This window comes from Ammospiza nelsoni, chromosome 11 (genome assembly GCF_027579445.1).
Source record: "Ammospiza nelsoni isolate bAmmNel1 chromosome 11, bAmmNel1.pri, whole genome shotgun sequence".
NCBI lineage: Eukaryota > Metazoa > Chordata > Aves > Passeriformes > Passerellidae > Ammospiza > Ammospiza nelsoni.
In genome coordinates this window covers 173,089-191,753 of record NC_080643.1, presented here as the reverse complement: position 1 = coordinate 191,753, position 18,665 = coordinate 173,089, and the positions used below count along the sequence as shown (strand labels likewise).

Below are 18,665 nucleotides of genomic sequence, written 5' to 3'. Positions count from 1 at the left end.
ATGGCTCTGAATGTAAAGGGAAGGTATAACTGTAAATGTAAAATCTGTAAGTTAAAGCTGTACTGTTAATGCAAATTTGTGTCTCTTCCTCCTATAAGGCAGCAAAATTGGACTGTTTTTTTGACTATCACTAGCTTTCGGTACACTGTGCATAGGACTTATGATGTAGTACTGGGTACAAATGTTTTGTTGATAAGAAGATGGTGCTTGCCACTTTCATAGAGGATTAAGTGCAGACTATCCTTGCCAAAGTCACCTGTCTTCTAGTGTCTCTGATAACTACCCTCAACATAATAAGAAATTAAACCTCTTTGTTGGTAGTGAGGCTGAACTCTGCCTCTCCTTATTCACAGAAGGAAAAAGCCAAGAAGTAATGGCTAAAAGCATCTGACTATGCTTTTTTTGTGACTTTTCAACATGGCTGTCTTGTAGAAGTGCCTGCATCTCCCCAGGCTGCCTGACACTTCCTGAATCCTGAACAAAGCACATTGAAGTTCCCAGGAAATCCCATACTGCTTTGGCCCTATTTTAGCTGTTATGGCATCAATATGTAGCACACTGGAGGCACAGAACGTCAGGGCAGTGTTTCTACTGGGTTCTTTTCAGAGTGATTTTACTGACCTGTGAGCATTACACGATACTGGAAGACACGGTGTACCACTTTCAGAAGCTGGTGTTTCACACTGTAAGGGCTGTCACTGGAGCTTTGCTGTCCTCAGTGGAAGGGAAGAAACACTGACATCAGGCGGAATGCGAGCTCAGCAGCACATTGTCATCTTAGTTCTAAACTTAGTTATTAACTCTTTTGGTGCTTGTTATGGTTTATTTAGGGGGAATGTTGGTAGTGTTTGTTTATTCGGTGTCTTTAGCAGCAGATCCTTACCCAGAAGCTTGGGGTAGTTGAAGCGTTGTTGGTTATGGCTTTGGAATGGGATTGGTTGTGGTGGTTGGTCTTGTTATGGGGGGTGTAATGGAGCTGTTGGTGGATGAGGAGACGGTGAATAGTGGTGGTTTGTTGTCAGTTCGGTCAGATTTTAGTGGGGTGGCAGTATTGTATTCAGAGGGGGTGGGATTGCTTTTGATTGGAGGGTGGGGGCTGTTGTTGACTTTGTTTGTGGTGTTGGAACTTGTGCGGGGGTTATCTCGGGGGGCAATTCGAGCTGTTTAGAGGTAAGGTCAGGAAGTAGTTTAGCTAAAAATGCCGGCTTTGGGAGTTGGAGAGGACACATCCTCAAAGAGCTTGATAAGTTAATAAGTGACTGAGAAACCACTACAGTATGTTTCAGCAAAATATGTACTCATGGATCTGTAGATTCACCAACACAAATTCTGTATGCACACACAGGAGTGTGTGGGCAACAGAGACAGAAACAAACACATCACACACAAGTGAACTTTTCATTTCAGTTTTAGCACCAGGTCTGTGAAAAAAGACTATTCTTCCATTCTACCCTATGTGTGAACACTGGTGGAGTTACCGAAAAAAATAAATCCTCAAGTAATCCCCATGGCAAAGCCATGCATTTAGTGCATGTAAAAAAACACGTGAGCCTCACCTCAAACTCCTGAATCATGGTAGCCAGTTGGGAATATTTAAGGCACATTTGATCTAGCAAAGCCAAATTCCTGTCAAACTGCATAATGTATGCTGAGTGGTGATGCAGCCTTGATTTTCTGGAGAGAAAAACATCAGCAACTTTCTGGTGTTCATCCCTAAGTTCACAGAAAGAAAAGAAGCAGCAAATAAATAAATAAAAGTAGAGAAGTAGAGCCATACCTCTTGCTTATTGTATTAGATGCACAGTGGCTCTATACACTGTGCACTTAAAGCCTAGGCTGAACAGCAGGAAAGGAGGAGTCCTTCAGGACAGATTGACAACACCACAGGCTGCTGTAGCATGGGCACCATGGGGGCTGGTCCTTTGGCTGTGCCTCTGCCATAGCATCACTGTGAGGCTCATTTCAGGACACGGCTCCTTCTCCTGTAAATAGACCTTCCAATTGCTGCAGTGCTTTGAGTACTATTTGTGGGGGAGAATATAGCATTTGTTGTAATATTAGATCTTCAGCTCTCCTTCACTGTCTGTTTCTCAGCACTGCCTCACTGTCATCTGTCTCAGTATTCAGGTGCACCATGTTGAAATATTTATAAAGCATAGATAAGGAGAGAGCAGAACAAAACCTGAGTTCACAAAAGAGGAAGGAATCATACTTAATAGAGGAACTTGAGTTCCAGAGCAACAGAGTGTCTTGAGCAGTGCAGGCACAGGGAAGGGCTTACTGGAAGCTTCAGGTGTGGTAATCACCTGGGAACCTATTTGAGTGCAGGCGTATAACGTATATATATCTGTTGTGCTGGCAGCATTTGCAATACAGTTTTCTTTTATCCCCAGTGCCACAGAGTAGTTCTGGACAGAACACTGAGGGTATTTATGGTTGCATTCTTTTTGTCTTAGGGAACTGGCAGCAGAGTAGGGTTGTGGCTTTTTTAGTACCCAAGACATCTGAGATCCCAGAAACACTGTGTCTGTTTGTGTTCTAAGTGTATAAACCATAAATCATCAGTGACACTTTTTAAGTCTTTCTCTCAACAGTCCCTTGGTGGGCACAAACCAAAATACAGTTCCCTTTAGCCTCTCCTTTCCTTCTTGTGTGCTTTGATTGGGAAGAGTAGGGCTGCAAGGAGACTTGCGCCCTACATTTAGGATTGTTACTGAAGAATTCTACTAGTTCTTAACTGATTTCCTTAATTGCTCAGTAGCTGTACAGAAATAGGATCATCCATTCTCAGTGACCAATGCCTCCTGGAGTTTGGCAAGTTGGAGGTGTGGGGTTTCATTCAATAGAAGCTGGCAGCCTGGCTTAAGTCAGGGGCCTCCTCAGCTGAATGAATTTTGCAGCATTGTCTGTCCTATTAATGGTCTTATTCTCTCATGGAAAGACTTTTCCCTGTAAAGGATGTTTGATGGAGTCCATTAACAGGCTGCCAGAGTCCATTTGGCTTGGAAGCCTAGGGTAGCAGATCCCTGCCTTGGTGCTGGGAGCAAGGGGCTGTCCCTAACTGAGACCTACACAATTGCTATGTAGATTTCTGTAAGCAGATGATCCTTAGGATCAGTTCTGATGTAAGTTGTTCCTGCTTTCCACAGCATGAGCCTGTGACCTTCAGGCCATAGGTGTGAAGACACTTGGTGATGACTGAGAAGTGGCAGGAGATAATGCATATGAAGCTGGCTGTTCTCACACTGACTGACAGGGCCATTTCAAAGTCATCGGCTGTTCACTACACACATATTTCAGTATTTGATTTCTTAGCCTGACTGCTTCTACATTTACTTCCTTTCTGTCTGTATGCAAAATCTGCCAAAGTGGTTCAGATTGTATTCTTTTCATTTCTGCTGGGATGGTGAAGGGATGAATTCACCCACCCACTATGGGGAGGGTATGTTAAGGCCATCAAACTATGCCATTCTGTACTTGCCATTTAAGGACTCGCTCTTCCAGTTCTTCCAGGATGTCTTGGTGTAATTCATAAATTTCAGGGAGTTCACTTAAACCTTGCTTGAGTTTAACTTCCTCTTGTTCATTTTCATCATCATCTCCGAGCACTTTCAAGATACCTTCATAGAAATCCTGTGAACAACAGCATTGAAATGAGGCAAACAGACTTAAAATATCCTTTCTGAAATTATTATTACAATTTCTTGACTCCTAAACTATGCTTTCTAAGAATTAAAAGCTATGCTATCAACAGCAATAGTGTTCAGTATGGCAAGGAGATAATAGAATATGTTTTCTTTTATTCATTAGTTCATACACTGTTTCAGCTGAATTCCACAATGCTATCAACCTAAAATGGAATGTTTCACCAGATCAAGCCATATGACCCTTATGTATACAACGCTTTGGTATCTTTTTATTTCTTTTCCCCCTTGCTTTCCTGAGTCTGGTTTGCCTCATTTTTACAGTGTTTCTTAACCCGAAACATAATTTTTAAAAATGAAGGGTGAGATTCTTACCTTGTTGGATCCAACATCTTGACATGAAAAACATTAACAACTCCATGCCTTGTGCTAGAAATTGCACTAGCTATACTTCTGAACTTAAATTTAAAAGTATGGAACAAATAATTTTTCCTATGAAACCTGAGTCCTTTCTTCCTCATCTAAGAAATGGTTTTCATCATGTAGTGGTTTATAAATTATGTAGGCATAGGGGCAATTTCCTCTATATTAAAATATAGCCCACTCCAGTACATAATAGGGCACCTATTTCAGAGCGCATAGCAAAATACTTTCCCAGGTTTGAGTTGCCAAGAAAAGAATTTTTGTTCCCTGGACTTTTAGGGACAATCTTATGAACTTCCCTGGGCCATACTGGGATTTATCATGGCATTTCTCATGACACTGGCTTCTGTCTAGTTAATTTTTAAAAAAGTAGATAGAGTTATTAAGGAGGAGTCTAAAAAGAACAAACTTGCACAAAACTTGCGAATGTCCAGGTATGAGCAACACATCAGAGTATGCTTCACTGTGAATCTGTATTTTACGTTGGATTGTCCACTTTGGACTGATTAAATCAAGGTTGCTGTACTGATTTTGGCATGGTGAGATGTGGTTGGTATGACTGTGATCCTGCTGAAAGGTTCTGCTCTTACACAATAGGAAAGAGTCTAGTCAAAGACCTTCAAAACTCCTCTCATGGATAGGAACTGATTCCAGGCAATAGCAGGTTTTAGTTTCCTCAGATTAATTCCTGGTTTTTCTGTTGTTACTGTCAACTGCAACGTCCACACTGGCTCTCTGTGAACTGGGATGACTGGATTATCTAATTGATAATAGCCAAGAGTCACACATAGACAATGTTGGGGTTTTTTAGCAACTGTAACAGCTGAAACATTTGTTTTCTGGAAAGCCACTAGAACTAGGTAAAAAAAAGATCATGATGACAGTTTTCTTTTTGATTAACTATATCCTGGATAAAAAAATATCATAAAGATTTCTGAAAAAGTATTACTATGTTTCCTAATTATCTGGGTCTAATTTCTGCAACATGTCCTGCCCCAGTACCATAAATAATCCCAATGTTGTGCTATTAAATTTCCAATTTTTTCTGATGTGAGTTAGCCTATCTAAGTTCTTGTTTCAGCCAGTATACAATTCAAAAGTTTTTCAAGCAACTAAACCAATCAATCTGTCTTCTGGATGCTTTTACTAACTCAAAGGAATCTGCAACTTTTCAAAATCCTCAGTCATCATAATTAATCCAGATCAGGGAAAGGGAAAGAATCTAAAGGGTTTTCTCGGCTTATTGTGCCTAGACAAGTGAATAGCTTGTAGCTCACTAGTGATGTGCTTAAGTAATCCATTACATTACAAAGATGTCATCTTTTCCAAATTAACATCAAACAGCTCTGTATCTGTCCACTTTCCACCACAACAAGCAACAGGATTAGCACTCCTTTCCCACAGCATCTCACTAGATTTAATTAGTTTTTAATTGTCTGTCCCCTTGATTATAATGAATTCTCAGACAAATAATTAAATTCCAGTCGCCTGGATAGCCAGCCTTCTAATGATTAACAAAAACCCTGCAGCATAACAGTAATCACTATAAACATCCATTATAAATAATTATGTCACTGTTGAAAATGCTGAGTGTCTGTGAGGCCATTAATCAAATGCAAAGTGCTTTTCCAATCTCACTAACTGTAATCAGTCATGGCACCTGAAGGCCTCCAAGTCTCTCACAAAAGCCCAATGTCTAAGTACAGGAGGTAGTAAACACTGAGTCTATATAATTCCCTGATGGATCAAAACTTTCTTAAGACAGCTTCATGAATAGAAATTGTTTGGTTCAGGGCTCTGGTGTGATAGCTACAAAGCTCGATCTCATCCAGGGTTGGATGAGCCTACAGATCTCGCACAGTCTTATGCCTGTACTTGCATGTGCATGGAAAGCATAACCCAAGCTGCCTAGGTGACACAGAAGGTTAGCAAGCCAGCTATGAAAATACATTTCTGAAACATAAATCTTTTTATTACATTTTGGGGATCCATAAGTAAGCCCTTTATAGCCATCAAATGGCCATATCCTTAACATTCCTGATATAAACCCTACAAATAATGAAGTGAAACAAAGAGGATCGAACCCCACAGCCACAAAGGTTGTTGGCTTGGTTATTTTTCCTTTTGTTTGTGAACATCGCTAATACACACAAGTTATGTCTTTTCCCTCCAGAAATGCCTCTGAAGAATTCTGTTCTCTGCTGTAAATGGGGACTGTAGTCTGGAGTTTGTTATGAGAGTATGAGACCAGGAGGAATGCAGGGTTTCAACAGTATCTTATGGTTTATGTGGAGCCCTGCCTAACTGACATATGATTGGCTCTTGGAAAAGAATCTGACACCCTCTTTGAGGTGATGAGCCTCCCCGCAGGACGCTGGGGTATGAGACGCTTTACTGATGCTGGGAGTGCTGGCTGACACTAACAGGAAACAGTTAGGGTGTGTGAAGTTTTGGGAAAAAAAAAAAAAAAAAAGTATGTGGATCTAGGCTACAGAAAAGTAGCTCAATTTACCTAGGATTAGCAACCTTGATACTTTTGTAGCAGGTAGTTATTTCTAGATACTCTTACAAAGAAGTCAGCAATGCCAGCAACCAGAGGTTTTTGGTAGAGCATTATCAAGAAAGTTCTGTACAGGATTCAACATCTATATGAAATGTGATATTCTAATAAAAGAGCAAGAGGTGTAGTTAATTGGACAAGAGTTAATTCTGGGTTTAGCTTCCAGGATTCTGTGAACAGATGCAGAAACAGTGAGTTTGTGTATCATTTCTCTCCAACAATAGGGGTGAATGTGTGAATCCACCTGCAAACTTCAACTGTGCAATCCTGTATATATGTTAGCCTTTATTAGCAAAATGAGTGAAATTAGAACATTTAACCTTGCAGGACCCTAGTGAAAGGAAGGAAAATCTCTTGTCAGACTTATGACTTATCAGGCAAGTAGGTTACCCTGGAGAAAAAAATTGCCTCTCTGTACATGTTTACATACATACATATATGCTATGCTGGGTGACTCCTTTTCTTCGACTTCTACTTCAAAAAAACTTGGAGTGCAGTAATTCATTCTGGATTCAGAATGTCTGTTTGTTTTTTTCTGTATATAGCAGAACAGGCCAAATTAGATCATTTCATCCACTAGAGATGGATGAATTCCTGGGAACTGAGGACTACTACAGTCAGTCTAATAGAGGTAGTCAGAAAATGATAGGACTGAAGTTATTTTCTACCTTTACTGTAAAAAGCTAATGGTTCTGCCATCTGCAGTGTGTTGAAAGCAACTATGAATATTAGAAAGCTGAGTACACTAAAGAAGGGAAAGTTGGGATTTTGACTCACAGGTGTAGCTAAACAGACAACACTATTTGAAAGAAGACCTTTTAGAATTGTCCAAGAAATGCTGATCAGTTGCTAGATTTACTTGGGTTTCTTATTTTTCATCTTCTAAAGCACTAGCATAGACAATTCTAATCTAGTCATAATGAAAATCCTAGTCCTTGCATATTGACCACAATTGCAGGAGAACAGAATGGAGAAGGGAGTACATCACCATTAATATTGTCTTTGCCAATAGTAATTTCTAGTCCTATGGTCTGACCAGAAGTTCCTCTGCAGGTGAGGACTGAGGTTCCTTCTCACTGGCTCACAGCATTGTGTTTCTAGCATCAGGCCTGCATTTGAGCTAGAAACTGTGACGTTCCAGTAGAAAATTATGATTATAGAGCAAAGCCACTCTTTAATAGGCCAAGAGAAATATCTGAAGCAAATAGCATTTCTGTGAACAAAAAGTGCGCATTGTACTAGAAGGAACAGATTGCTAGATTGTGGTTGAATTAGAAAAACTCTGAATGCCTGCAGTCTAAGGATTACGGGTGACCTTGATTCCAGGTCTTGAAAACAAAGTTGATTTGCTCTTTATTACATCGTCTCATTGGGAGGAACAAAGGTCGTACAAAGCAGAACAGACCTGAACTGCTTCCCGAATTTTGAATTAGCTTCACATTGTTGTTAACAAGGTAAAGGAATCTTAACTCAAAAGGATGCAATGCAATGCTCTGAAGACGTTAATCATCTGCTGTTCTTGCCAGAGAAAAACTATGTAAATCCACATGAAGCAGAGGTCTGACCCCTACAGCTGTAATGGCTGAATCAGCTTTTCTGCATATATCTCTAGACTGTATTAAAGAAAAGGGAATGGTCTGATGGGTGAATAAATTCCCCTGGGATATTTCTACAATTTTTAAAATTAGATGTGTGAGTTTCCATTAGGGAATAACACTGGGGAAAAAAAAAAAAAAAAGGAGCTAGTGTACAGAGCAGATGCATTAGTGGAAAACTGCAGCTATTTTTCTGCCTTTGCCTTCATACGGGGATACCAGCACTTCAGCTACAGAAATCATGTCTACACACAGCGTGTTTTTACCTTCTTCACACCACAACACCCACCTGGCATCCAGACTTTTATGCTTTTCAGCAAAATACACACATACATCAACATACATGCATACAAAATAATTTTACATGTATATCTAGAATTGCAATTGCTTCCGTAGTCAAGCTGGTGTTTTAATGGACCAATACTAATGGGAAGTCATCATATTTGACACTTTGTAACACAGCTAGGGAAGACAACAGAAAATCTTGTTGCAGCCCAAATTATGTAAATAAAGTCTACGCTAATTGCATAAAATGGGGCAGGATTTTACAATCACTCTCATTTCTAGAATGAAGGTGGATTTAATAGATTCTGCATATTGCAGAATCCAAAGCTCCTTTGGACATCTATGCATTATACCTGAGGGGAGGGTGAAGAGTACAAAGGGGGAAAAGACAGCCTCCATAATAAAGCCAAGTACAGACATGAGGTGCTGTACAGTACCCTATGAACCGAGTCTGACTCATGGAGATTCTTGGAGGTTCTGCATCACAGTTAGCAGCCCCTCTCCGAATGATGAAAGTGGCACTCCTGAATTAAAGAGTGGCACATCATCTATAGCAGACTGAATGACCCCTGATCTGTATGGAGCAGCGATCTCACATTTCTCACTACTAGACTCAGCAGAAACAATGCCAGATGAACAACAGAAAATGCTATCTCAGCAGCCACAATTAGTCCCTTATCCTGCCATACAGGGTACAATCTAGGTCAGGAACCTTGACCTCAGCACACATTCACATGCAGCCAAATAGACATATTCATCCAAAACATAGCAAATGAATTTCAGAACCAGCAGACTGTACAGTATACACTGAGGATACTGTATCAGTGCAGCTTTTTACCAGGGAATTGTCCTGATCCAGATGTGCTGGTGTGGCTTCCTTCTCCTTTTAAGAGATACACAGGTTATCTGAAAGCTATTTTGGCTCAGCATTTCCACTGCGGAAGCTCCCCGGCCAATACATAGTTATTTTCCCACTGCTGATGAACACAAAAATGAATAAATATATGAGAACAAAAATCAGCCTAGTGTAAGTGAGGACAGGCTATTCTTTTGTAACAGTGTGTCCTTAGGCTGTTACAACAGCTTCAGAGAGCCTAACAGCAAACTAGCTCTTTGCTTAGGCAGCACGTTACATTCACTAAAACGTTTTATTAGGAAAGTAATGACTTGATTGGTTAAGCAGAAGTTTGAACATCATCCAAGAAATTCACAGTTGTAAAAAAGGCTCAGCAAATCATTCACTGGAAGTGTAAATAATTAGAAAGATGGAATGGGATAATGAGATAGATGGAATTCTGTTTTTTCTAACACCTAGCAGTGGTTCCTAAATTAGGCAGTTAATTTTTGGTTTTGAGAATGTGCCACATATAAGAATTCTGAAAATAGAGTTTAATCAATGAGTTTTAACTCTTAAGTTAGAGGCTTGAGCACTACGATTATTTTGTTCTTTTTTACGTCCTAAGATCTATTTTGCAGTCATGAACACTGAGATGTCCAGTGCAGGGTTGAATTCCAAACTGCTCTGAAGGCTGGAGAACCCGCACATATCGATCTTTATCATATTCATAGTTATATCTCCAAATGCTTAGGAAGCATAAATCTGGCTGTCTTTGTTTCTAACAATTGTGGAAAATACAAACCAGGAAACAGGGTCAATTTTCTTTTTCAAAGGAGATGTTGGGGCTGATGTCTTTTCAGTGCAGAGCTGTCCTTAATTCAGTTAATATCTTGGAGGGAAGTAATAACTTCAAAGGGGTTTCTGCACACACAGAGATTTTATGTACAAAAGCCAAAGGCAAAATAAACATGAACATGGTCCACTATTAAAAATGAAAGGCAAAATAAATGTGATCATGGTACACTATCAAGGAAATGCTTGGTCCCATACAGACTGGGATTCTGAAGCAATCTAAGTCACCCTAAGTTTCATTTGTGTACATCTTGTAAAGCTATTTGAAACAGACCAGCTGAGGGGAAGCAAATAAACCATCTTGGTGATGTGTGAAATTTTAGACTGAGAAAGCCATCTGCAGCATTTTGTTCAGGAGCGAGTACTAAGAAAAAGATGTCAAGTGCAGCCTGCACTGCTGGGGAAGCATAATAGGAGACAGAATGATAAAGCTTGAAGATTAAGTGATCCTGAAGGAGATTCAAAGACTAATCGACTTTGGAAAAACTGTGAGTACCAAGAGGTCATCAACTTGGACTAGAGGCCCCTGCCAGTTCCACCTGCTCAGGCCAGAATGGGTCCTGAACTTACTGCTCCAGAGAACTGTATTACCTTTGAGTAGGGCAAGTAACAGCTAACCTTTTAAATTATTATCACTACTTCCACACCAACGGATACCAAGTTTGTGAGCTAACACAATGTTTCCAGTCTTTCAGTTCAATAGCAGAGTGGGTGTATGGAAATGTCATCATTTTGGCAATCATTCAGTTTATTAAAGTCTCCACTGAAAGGCCAAACAGAATCTGTTATGCTGAATGAACAGCAGCACTAGCCAAGCCTGGAAATGAGATGGGAAATTGCTCTTGCTGCAGGCTTAAGAAAAGCCTTTTTTTTCTTTCTGAAAGTAGCTAGGGTGTGGTTTAGTTCTTTGCCTTTCTTACCAAGATGTGGATTTACATGAGAAGATGAAACTTGAGACATGATGCTAAGTTTCTAGAAACTGTTTTCTTGAGAAAGTTGGTGATGGGAAACAGAAATGCATGCCAGGGTTGAGGAATGTTGTCAAGGAAGGTCCTAACTGGCCATGAATGTTGTGTTGTACCTTGAGATCAGTTTGGTGACTGTGGGCACTCTTGGTTGCTTCTGAAATCTGCCAGTGGAACTTGTGTCAATAGCAAGTGCACAGGAAAGCATGATTTTTTGCTGATGTGATTATTCTTAAAACTATTCAAATATGGAAAAAGGAACAATAATTAGAATTATTGTTACAGCAGTATTGAAAATATTGCTTGGTTAGGTAATAACCAATATTACCCCTACATTCTAAGGGATTTGCATGTTGTAATATTGGTAATAGTTTCTCTAAATATTCTGAACAATACACTGGGCAGCAGGTGAATACAAAGATTCAACATTAGTTGGGACAGAAAAAGTGACAGTGTTTTCTAGATTGAACGTGTTTGCAAACGTTTGGAGAAACCTGCAGATTATTTCTGAATGCCACTGCAGTAGGTAGGTATCATAGAGATGTCAGCTTATACCAGTAGAGACAGGATACGCCAGGGTGACAGACAATCAATGAAACTCAGAAACATACCCTTTGAGCCTTTTCCCATGAAGATTTTTGACTTTTTCTAAACCAAAGACTGCCTGAACTAGCAGACAAGTGTGAAAACAGGCTGCCCGTTTCTCTCTTCTCTCTCATTCTCTGACACAGGTTCCATTCATACATCCTCACTAGTTAGAAAGCCAACTCATAAAAACAATTACATCTTATCTGAGAAACTCGCTTGTTGGCTCTGCTGAAAAAATGCCTCCTGTAATCCTGAAAGGAGTGTATGGGTCAAGACACATATGAACTTTTCCTTTATATAAGGAAATAATTAATCAAAATTGCGATTTTGCCCTTCTTAAACTTCATACGGCTGGTGACTGCTCATCTGTCTGATGGGTCCTTCCAGTTCTCAAATTGATGAGGTTTTATTAAACTTTCTAACCCAGGGAATTGGGACAGGGAATGTCACAGTGCATGGTTATAGTAATTCTGACATTTCACAACCAATAAGTGGATTAACTTTGCCCACCAGTGCATTCATTCAAGGGTTTGCTTTGGTCCATTTCTCACTTTCATTTGACATATTAACTTCTCTCTTTTTTTTTCTCTTTCTCTTCTCCTTAATTTCTTTCATAACTAGGGAAAAATGAGAACATGCTAAATATTCGTAAGATCCCTTTAATCCAGTGAATTGGGCAGGCAGGGAAACAAATTTCACTACACAGGGATTTACCAGAGGAAGCAGAAAAGGGAAGGGATGGGGAATAGTCCTGAAGTATTTTTTTCCTGCCTCATAGCATAGGCAAGGCAGCCTGACAGTAACATGGTGCTATAGCAGCCATGAGGGTGTGCAGCCATTTATACTGTGTGTAAAGGCACGGAAAGGCATTTCAAGTTCGGATATATTTATTGAAAAGTTTTCTGGCATTAGTAAGTCACTTTTATCTCCTAGAGGTGTATGGAAAATGCCAGGATGTAATGCAAATGAGAGGCCTCTCCTAGACACCTCCACTAAATACTCTCACTCTACTGCCTATGTGCTTTCCACAATGCTGCTCTCCAGCCTCTTGTTCCCTAGTCTATATATACAGCCAGGGTTGCCCTGTCCCAGGCACAAAATCTGGCACTTGTCCTTGTCAAACTTCATGTGGTTGATGATGACCCACCTATCTAACTTGTCAAGGCCTGTCTACAAGGCCTTTCTGCCCTTGAGGGAATCGACAGCTCCTCCCAATTCAGTGACATTGTCACACTTAGTATCCTTTGAGTTCCAACCTCATTACTTTTGTCCCCATCAGAGTTCCTGTTCCACTGCTAGTGCTTGAGATGTCCTCAAGGACAACGTGGGGTTACTTTTTCCCTTCTCAGGAAATTTCTTTCCAAGCAGCAGTGGAAATAGCAGCAGCATGCTTTGTGTAGCGGCTATTATTCCTTACTACCTTTCAACTAACAGCCAAGAAAGATACTGACAGCAAGGCCATCTAAGCTCTGTACCAGTCTTTAGGGAAGCAGAGGAAGATCTGTTAAAGGGACACAGAGTATTCCAGGACAAAGTTACCAGTCAGTTTATGCCATGCAAGAATTCTCTATCAGGGACTAAAATTGATTATTTCTGGGTGTTCTCTCACATGTTTCTGACACCACAATCTGTATTTTCACCATGGTGATTAGCTGTGTGTCTTGGCTAACCCAAAATGTTTTGGTATTCTATACCTGAGACCAAAGTTGTTACTCTCTTATTAAGACTCCATGGCCAACCAGAAGCAGAACCAGAAGTTGCCTGTCTTTTTCATGTTCACATTGCCCAAGCAGAGCTCTTTTGCCTCTTGGCTCTGCTCTTTTCCCTTTTGTTCTTGCAGGGCAAGATAGCTGAGGCAGTGCAGGTAGAGGCTTTGGCTTGTTTTTGTTTCCCTCTGGCCTTAGAAGAGAGTTGCTTCAGGGTAGCAACCTGAGAGGCTGCATTTCAAAATGAAAAACTTTCCGAGTGAATTTTGCAACATCTGCCCGCAGCGCAAGGCCGGCACTGGTTGGGGTTGAGCCACTGCTCTTTCTGTGCTTGAGAGTCCGTTTTCTCCCTAGCCCACATCAGAACAGGGACCTGAGAGAGCAGCACAGCATCAGCAGCAGTGGCTTGGAGGACGCAGTGCTGATGCTGGTTGGCTGCCGCCAGCCTAGGGACATGCAGAGAGGCTGGCACTGCAGATTCACCGAATTCTTCAGTTCCCAAACTCCAGATGCCCGAGGGTGCCGGCCACCTTTGTCAATGGAGCTGTTGCTGCTGGAGAGATGAGGCGGGGAGGGCTGCTGCCACCTTTATCTCCCCACATGCAGTTGCGGAAGGCGCCGTCTTAGGGCTTTGTCTGACATTTTCCTTTTGTCTCCGACACGCTCTGGGCTGCAGGGGGCGTCGTCTTGGGAGAGGGGTTACTCTGCCCTTCGGAGTTAATGTTTGTTTCCGGTAGCCCGTGAGAGCTCAACAACTTTGTAACTAGTGAGGATTACTGTTATTTTTTGTCTGTTGCTGTTTCTTTTTTATAGAATGCTATTTTTTCACTTATATCTACTCCTGTTCCTTTCTCCTTATTGGTGGAAAGGGATTTGTTAAATCAGTGGAGAGGTAACTAATTTTAGAGTATCTGCCTCTTATATTGTCTTAAACCAAAACACTGTGACACAGTGTGGATACCCAGAGCACACTGGCTATTACCAATACTGCATTATTAGAAAACAAGAAGCTTAAATGCAAGCAGAGTGAGTCCATTGAAACCAAATCCCCATGCTTCATAGCTCTAATCCCATCTGTCTCACTGTGAAGGGAGAGTGTCCACCCCTGTTTATCACCATCTCCTTCTCTGCACTAGGGTTATTATGCACCTTACACCAGTCTCAGCCTCAAGAAACCCCAACTGTTGGCCAAGGCTTTTCCCTCTAGATGACAAATAATAGATTAGAATGGTTCACAGTAAGCCATTCCTCCTCAAATTCACTTAAATCCCTTCAGTGCTTTTATGTCTTTTAAATTGCAGCTAAATAAAAGGGTATCTAGGTTTCAGTGATTAAAATTATTTACTTACCATACGTAACAACTGGAGCATTTCCACATATCTGGGGAGAGAGACAAACTTTTATTAACTGCCATCAAATGAATATGGAAGGGTGGTCTACATAGCTTTAAATTTAGAAGCGCAACAGGTAGATTATAAAAACAAACTCACACTTTTTCTGAAGACATTAGTTCCTGGGCAATGAGGTAAGCTCTGGACTGGCCATCTTTCTGTCAACAGAAGAAGTCAGAAGCAATTAAGAGATTTCTCATTCTACAAAGTAAAGCAGCGTTAGAGAGCACTTTAAACTGACATATTTCTATAGTAAAAATAGTGACCAGACTTTATTCTTTGTTGTTCAGTGTCTGGTATCCTGGACTTTTGAAGACAGGCCATTTTCCTCAATTCAAATACTAGTAATACAGTACAAAGTAATAGCTGCTAATACAGATGGCAAGTTTGAAAAATGTCTTGTTATTGAAGGAGGAGTGAAATTTTCTGTGGATTTTTACAGGTCCAAAATTTGTCAAAGAAGCAGAAAGTGCTTAACTTTGAACAGGCTAGCTTCACAGCTGTTGAGGATATACCATCTGGAAAAGGGAGTTCTTTATCAAAATGGACATATTCCAAACTGTTCTGACTGCTGTCAGTGAGACCTGTGGAAGCAAACAGGATAAAGGGCTTTATTGCGTACTAAAAAAAGTGTCTAAACTAAATGGCAATAAATATCTCCAGAATTAGTTCAGTACTTCACCAGACAACATTGTTTGAAATCTCAGAGGCATCTATTTAACTGGTTGGCATCTTGGAAGAAACAGATAACTGTGAAAGAAGCAAACTGTATGGCTCTGAGGTGCAAGTGGCTAATAGTATTTTGCTCCTAATTCACGATTCATCCTTATGGTAAGAGATGGCTAAAGCATAGAAATATGTACTGAAAGGAATGTACAGGAAAAAGTTTGAGTTTTTCAGCAGTGATGAAGTAAGGAGCAAAAACAGTGGTCTAGTAGTTGCAAAGAAATGCAGCCCTCAGTGACTAAAAGTGGACTCACAGGAAATGAGTGCAGTATCAAGTCTTAGTGACATTGCTTGCCAGACCAAGTAGGCTGATAAGAGACTCAGTGAAGCAGAAAGTCAAGGGTCCCTACATGGCTGCCATGGCCTCCATCGGCTAAGCAAAGGCTTGGAGAAAGGCCCAGAGGGCAGCTACTGAAGAGGGAGCTGGGAGACAGCTATACCACAGGACTAGGCACATGACTGGCTGCAGGGAGTAAAGATTTTAAAATGCTGGTAGCTTTTCAGTCTTATAATAATCACTTGGACTTTGTTTCAGAGAGTGAATAGTTGAGGGACCTGCACCCACTCAATCCCCTGTTTGCAGAAATCTGTCTACAAACACTGTTGTGTATCTCAGAGTTAATTTCCTGGTTAAACAAACAGCAATTAAATAACCCAAGACAGGCAATGCATAGAGACACTTTCAGACTTGTTCTGGACAGACCACGTGACACTGAAGTCCCTGAATTTTGCCTGTGACATATTAATCATAAAGATTGATGGCACTCTGGTGACAGTGCCAGTCATTCCCCTTTAAACATAGTGCCAGTTCTCAGTTATGCTGACCCAGCTGTTTGTACAACCTTTATCAGAACCAGACTGGTATACTTAAAAAACTGAACTAAACAGATCCAGCTTAAAAAAAATGGTGGGGCTGGAGGCAAAACTGCCTCCATAGGGCTAGGATGGAGTTGTTTGGCCTAAGAGCTGCACAAGTAGATCACAGAACAATTTTCTAAATCAGAAGCATTGTGCAAGTCACTTCTCTGGAGTACTCTTTTGTACTGCATTTCAAAGCAGGGCAACTCGTGAAAACATGGAAGCAGAAGCTCCATCGCTGTGTGTGCCACTAACTTGCCATGCTAACATGGATAGATTTCATCTCCTCATTCATTTCACTATGTGTGTGTTGTACTTCAGAGTGTATTGCAGCTTGATTGTGTTCTGGTGTATTGTAGCTTGATTGTACTCAGACAAGAGCACTACTGCCACAATCAGAGGCTCATAGCAGTTTTATAAGCTTCACTATCTGGGTGACTTTATAATGCCCCATTTGTAATTGTTATGCACTATGTAGCAGTTTACAGTAGTGCTAATGGTAAGTAAACTGAGGCATTATGAGAACAATTCACTTTTTCAGTTTAGCTCTGCGAACCAGTGAGAGTGAAGGAAAAGTAGTCCATATCTGTCTTCCAGATCCATCCTTGAAGAGCTAGATTGCAGCTGTCCTGGAGGATCTGCATAATTATATAAATCAAGAGCTGTCCCTTGAAAGGCATCTGAAGTAGGTGCTTCCTCAAGGCACACAAGTCTGTAGTTCCCAACTGCAGCACATTTCAGTTTTATGTATGTGCACAGGAGTGCACATTTTGATATGTTAAAGGTTTGCAAAACAGAATGATTCCTGGAGTCTGGAAACAGTGGAAATGTGTAAGGAGCAGAAAAGACATTCTTATGTACTGTTGCTTTTGATTCAGTAGCTGCCCTGCTTGTTTTGAGACCTTTGAGACACTGCTTACTGGTCCCTGTTTGTGCACTGTGCAGGTCTTCTCCTGCACAGTCTTTTTTGATTCAATGTAATTTTAAATTCTCAAGATGGAAACTAAATGCTTTGGAGTGAGACTTTTTTTCCTGACATTCAAGCCAGGCCTTTCTTGCTGTTTACGTTGTCACCATTGTCCATCTTCAGACTACATTCTTTGCCGTTGCCATGTGCTGTAGAGGTAAATTTTTCCTAGTGCAGTGGGGGAGCGAAGCACTGATGGCTCTGCCATTTCTAAATGAGCACCAGACAAAATACATACAGCTAAGAATCCAGAATCTTCTGCAAATTGCTTTTCCCTCTCCAGGATTCATGCATTAACCACTTTTAGAGTTTTTTTACCTTTTTGGTGAGACTGGGATCACCAAGGCTGCTTTCATCATCTTCTGAACTCTTTTGTTCCTCATCTGATGTGACTACTTCCATTGGTGTCACAGAGACTGGGCACACCTTGTAGGGCTCAGTGTAGGCACTGCAGAAAAACAGAACAGACTAGTTCAATGGTGTTATTCCCAGACTCACTGTTGCTCAGACATATAGAATCCCTGCAGAACTGCAGGGCTTGGAAAGCAAAATTTATAAAGCAGGGTTTTTTTTTTTTTTGGCTGCTATGTTCAAAGGCAACCATTTGGGCAAGCAGAAGACTCTGAAAGGAGCAATGGGAGGTTTAAACAAACTTGTTCAAGCTTCCCCAAGAGATGATTGTTCTGGCCTAGTTTGGAGTAAAAACTTCATACTTAGTTGGAAGTAGAATTGCTTTGTTCCTCCATAGTCAACCCCTCAAAATAGATTCAGTAAAATCACACTAACATTTTTAAATGGAAGTTAGATGCTGTGGCAATGGGTTTTCTGGGAAAACATCAAAAGGACAAGAAAAGTATAATGGTAATACCAATGTCATTTAAACTACAAGATACTCAGGTTCCAGAATCCCTGGATTGTTTCAAGGGAACATGAATTCAGCTCCAGAAATTCAGAGAAAACTGTGCAGTAAGAGTACTGGACCTGGTGTGAAACACAGGCCAGTGCAATACAGGCCTGTGGCTTCACAACATTTTATTAAAGAATTATTTTTTTTCCAATTAAAATGGCCAGTGATCTCAAAACCTTCACAAAGCATGACTAAAGCGATCTGTATATGCCTAGCTCCAAATTCCAGTTGCTGGATCTTGTTCAACCTTTGCTGAACTGGTGGCCAGTCTTTCAGATTTTGTTACTGTGTACTTACAAGCTGTATTCAAGTTGTCCCTTAATTTTGACTTTTATATGAAATAGGTGAAGATTTTGGTGT

At 40.7% G+C, this 18,665-nt stretch overlaps 2 protein-coding genes across 2 annotated transcripts in view; one reads left to right on the top strand and one right to left on the bottom strand.

The window, feature by feature from the left end:
* LOC132078221 (uncharacterized) overlaps positions 1-18,665 on the top strand; it is a 100,715-nt gene that overhangs the window by 34,483 nt on the left and 47,567 nt on the right. The gene's annotated exons all lie outside the window — the stretch shown is intronic.
* FGD5 (FYVE, RhoGEF and PH domain containing 5) overlaps positions 1-18,665 on the bottom strand; it is a 74,772-nt gene that overhangs the window by 33,108 nt on the left and 22,999 nt on the right. Inside the window, exons 3-8 of the mRNA XM_059480254.1 lie at positions 17,717-17,846; positions 14,947-15,005; positions 14,806-14,836; positions 3,482-3,633; positions 1,557-1,713; positions 622-709 (exon numbers count right to left, since the gene is read on the bottom strand). Of these exons, the coding sequence (XP_059336237.1) occupies positions 622-709; positions 1,557-1,713; positions 3,482-3,633; positions 14,806-14,836; positions 14,947-15,005; positions 17,717-17,846 (617 nt within the window). The remainder of the gene's footprint in view (positions 1-621; positions 710-1,556; positions 1,714-3,481; positions 3,634-14,805; positions 14,837-14,946; positions 15,006-17,716; positions 17,847-18,665) is intronic.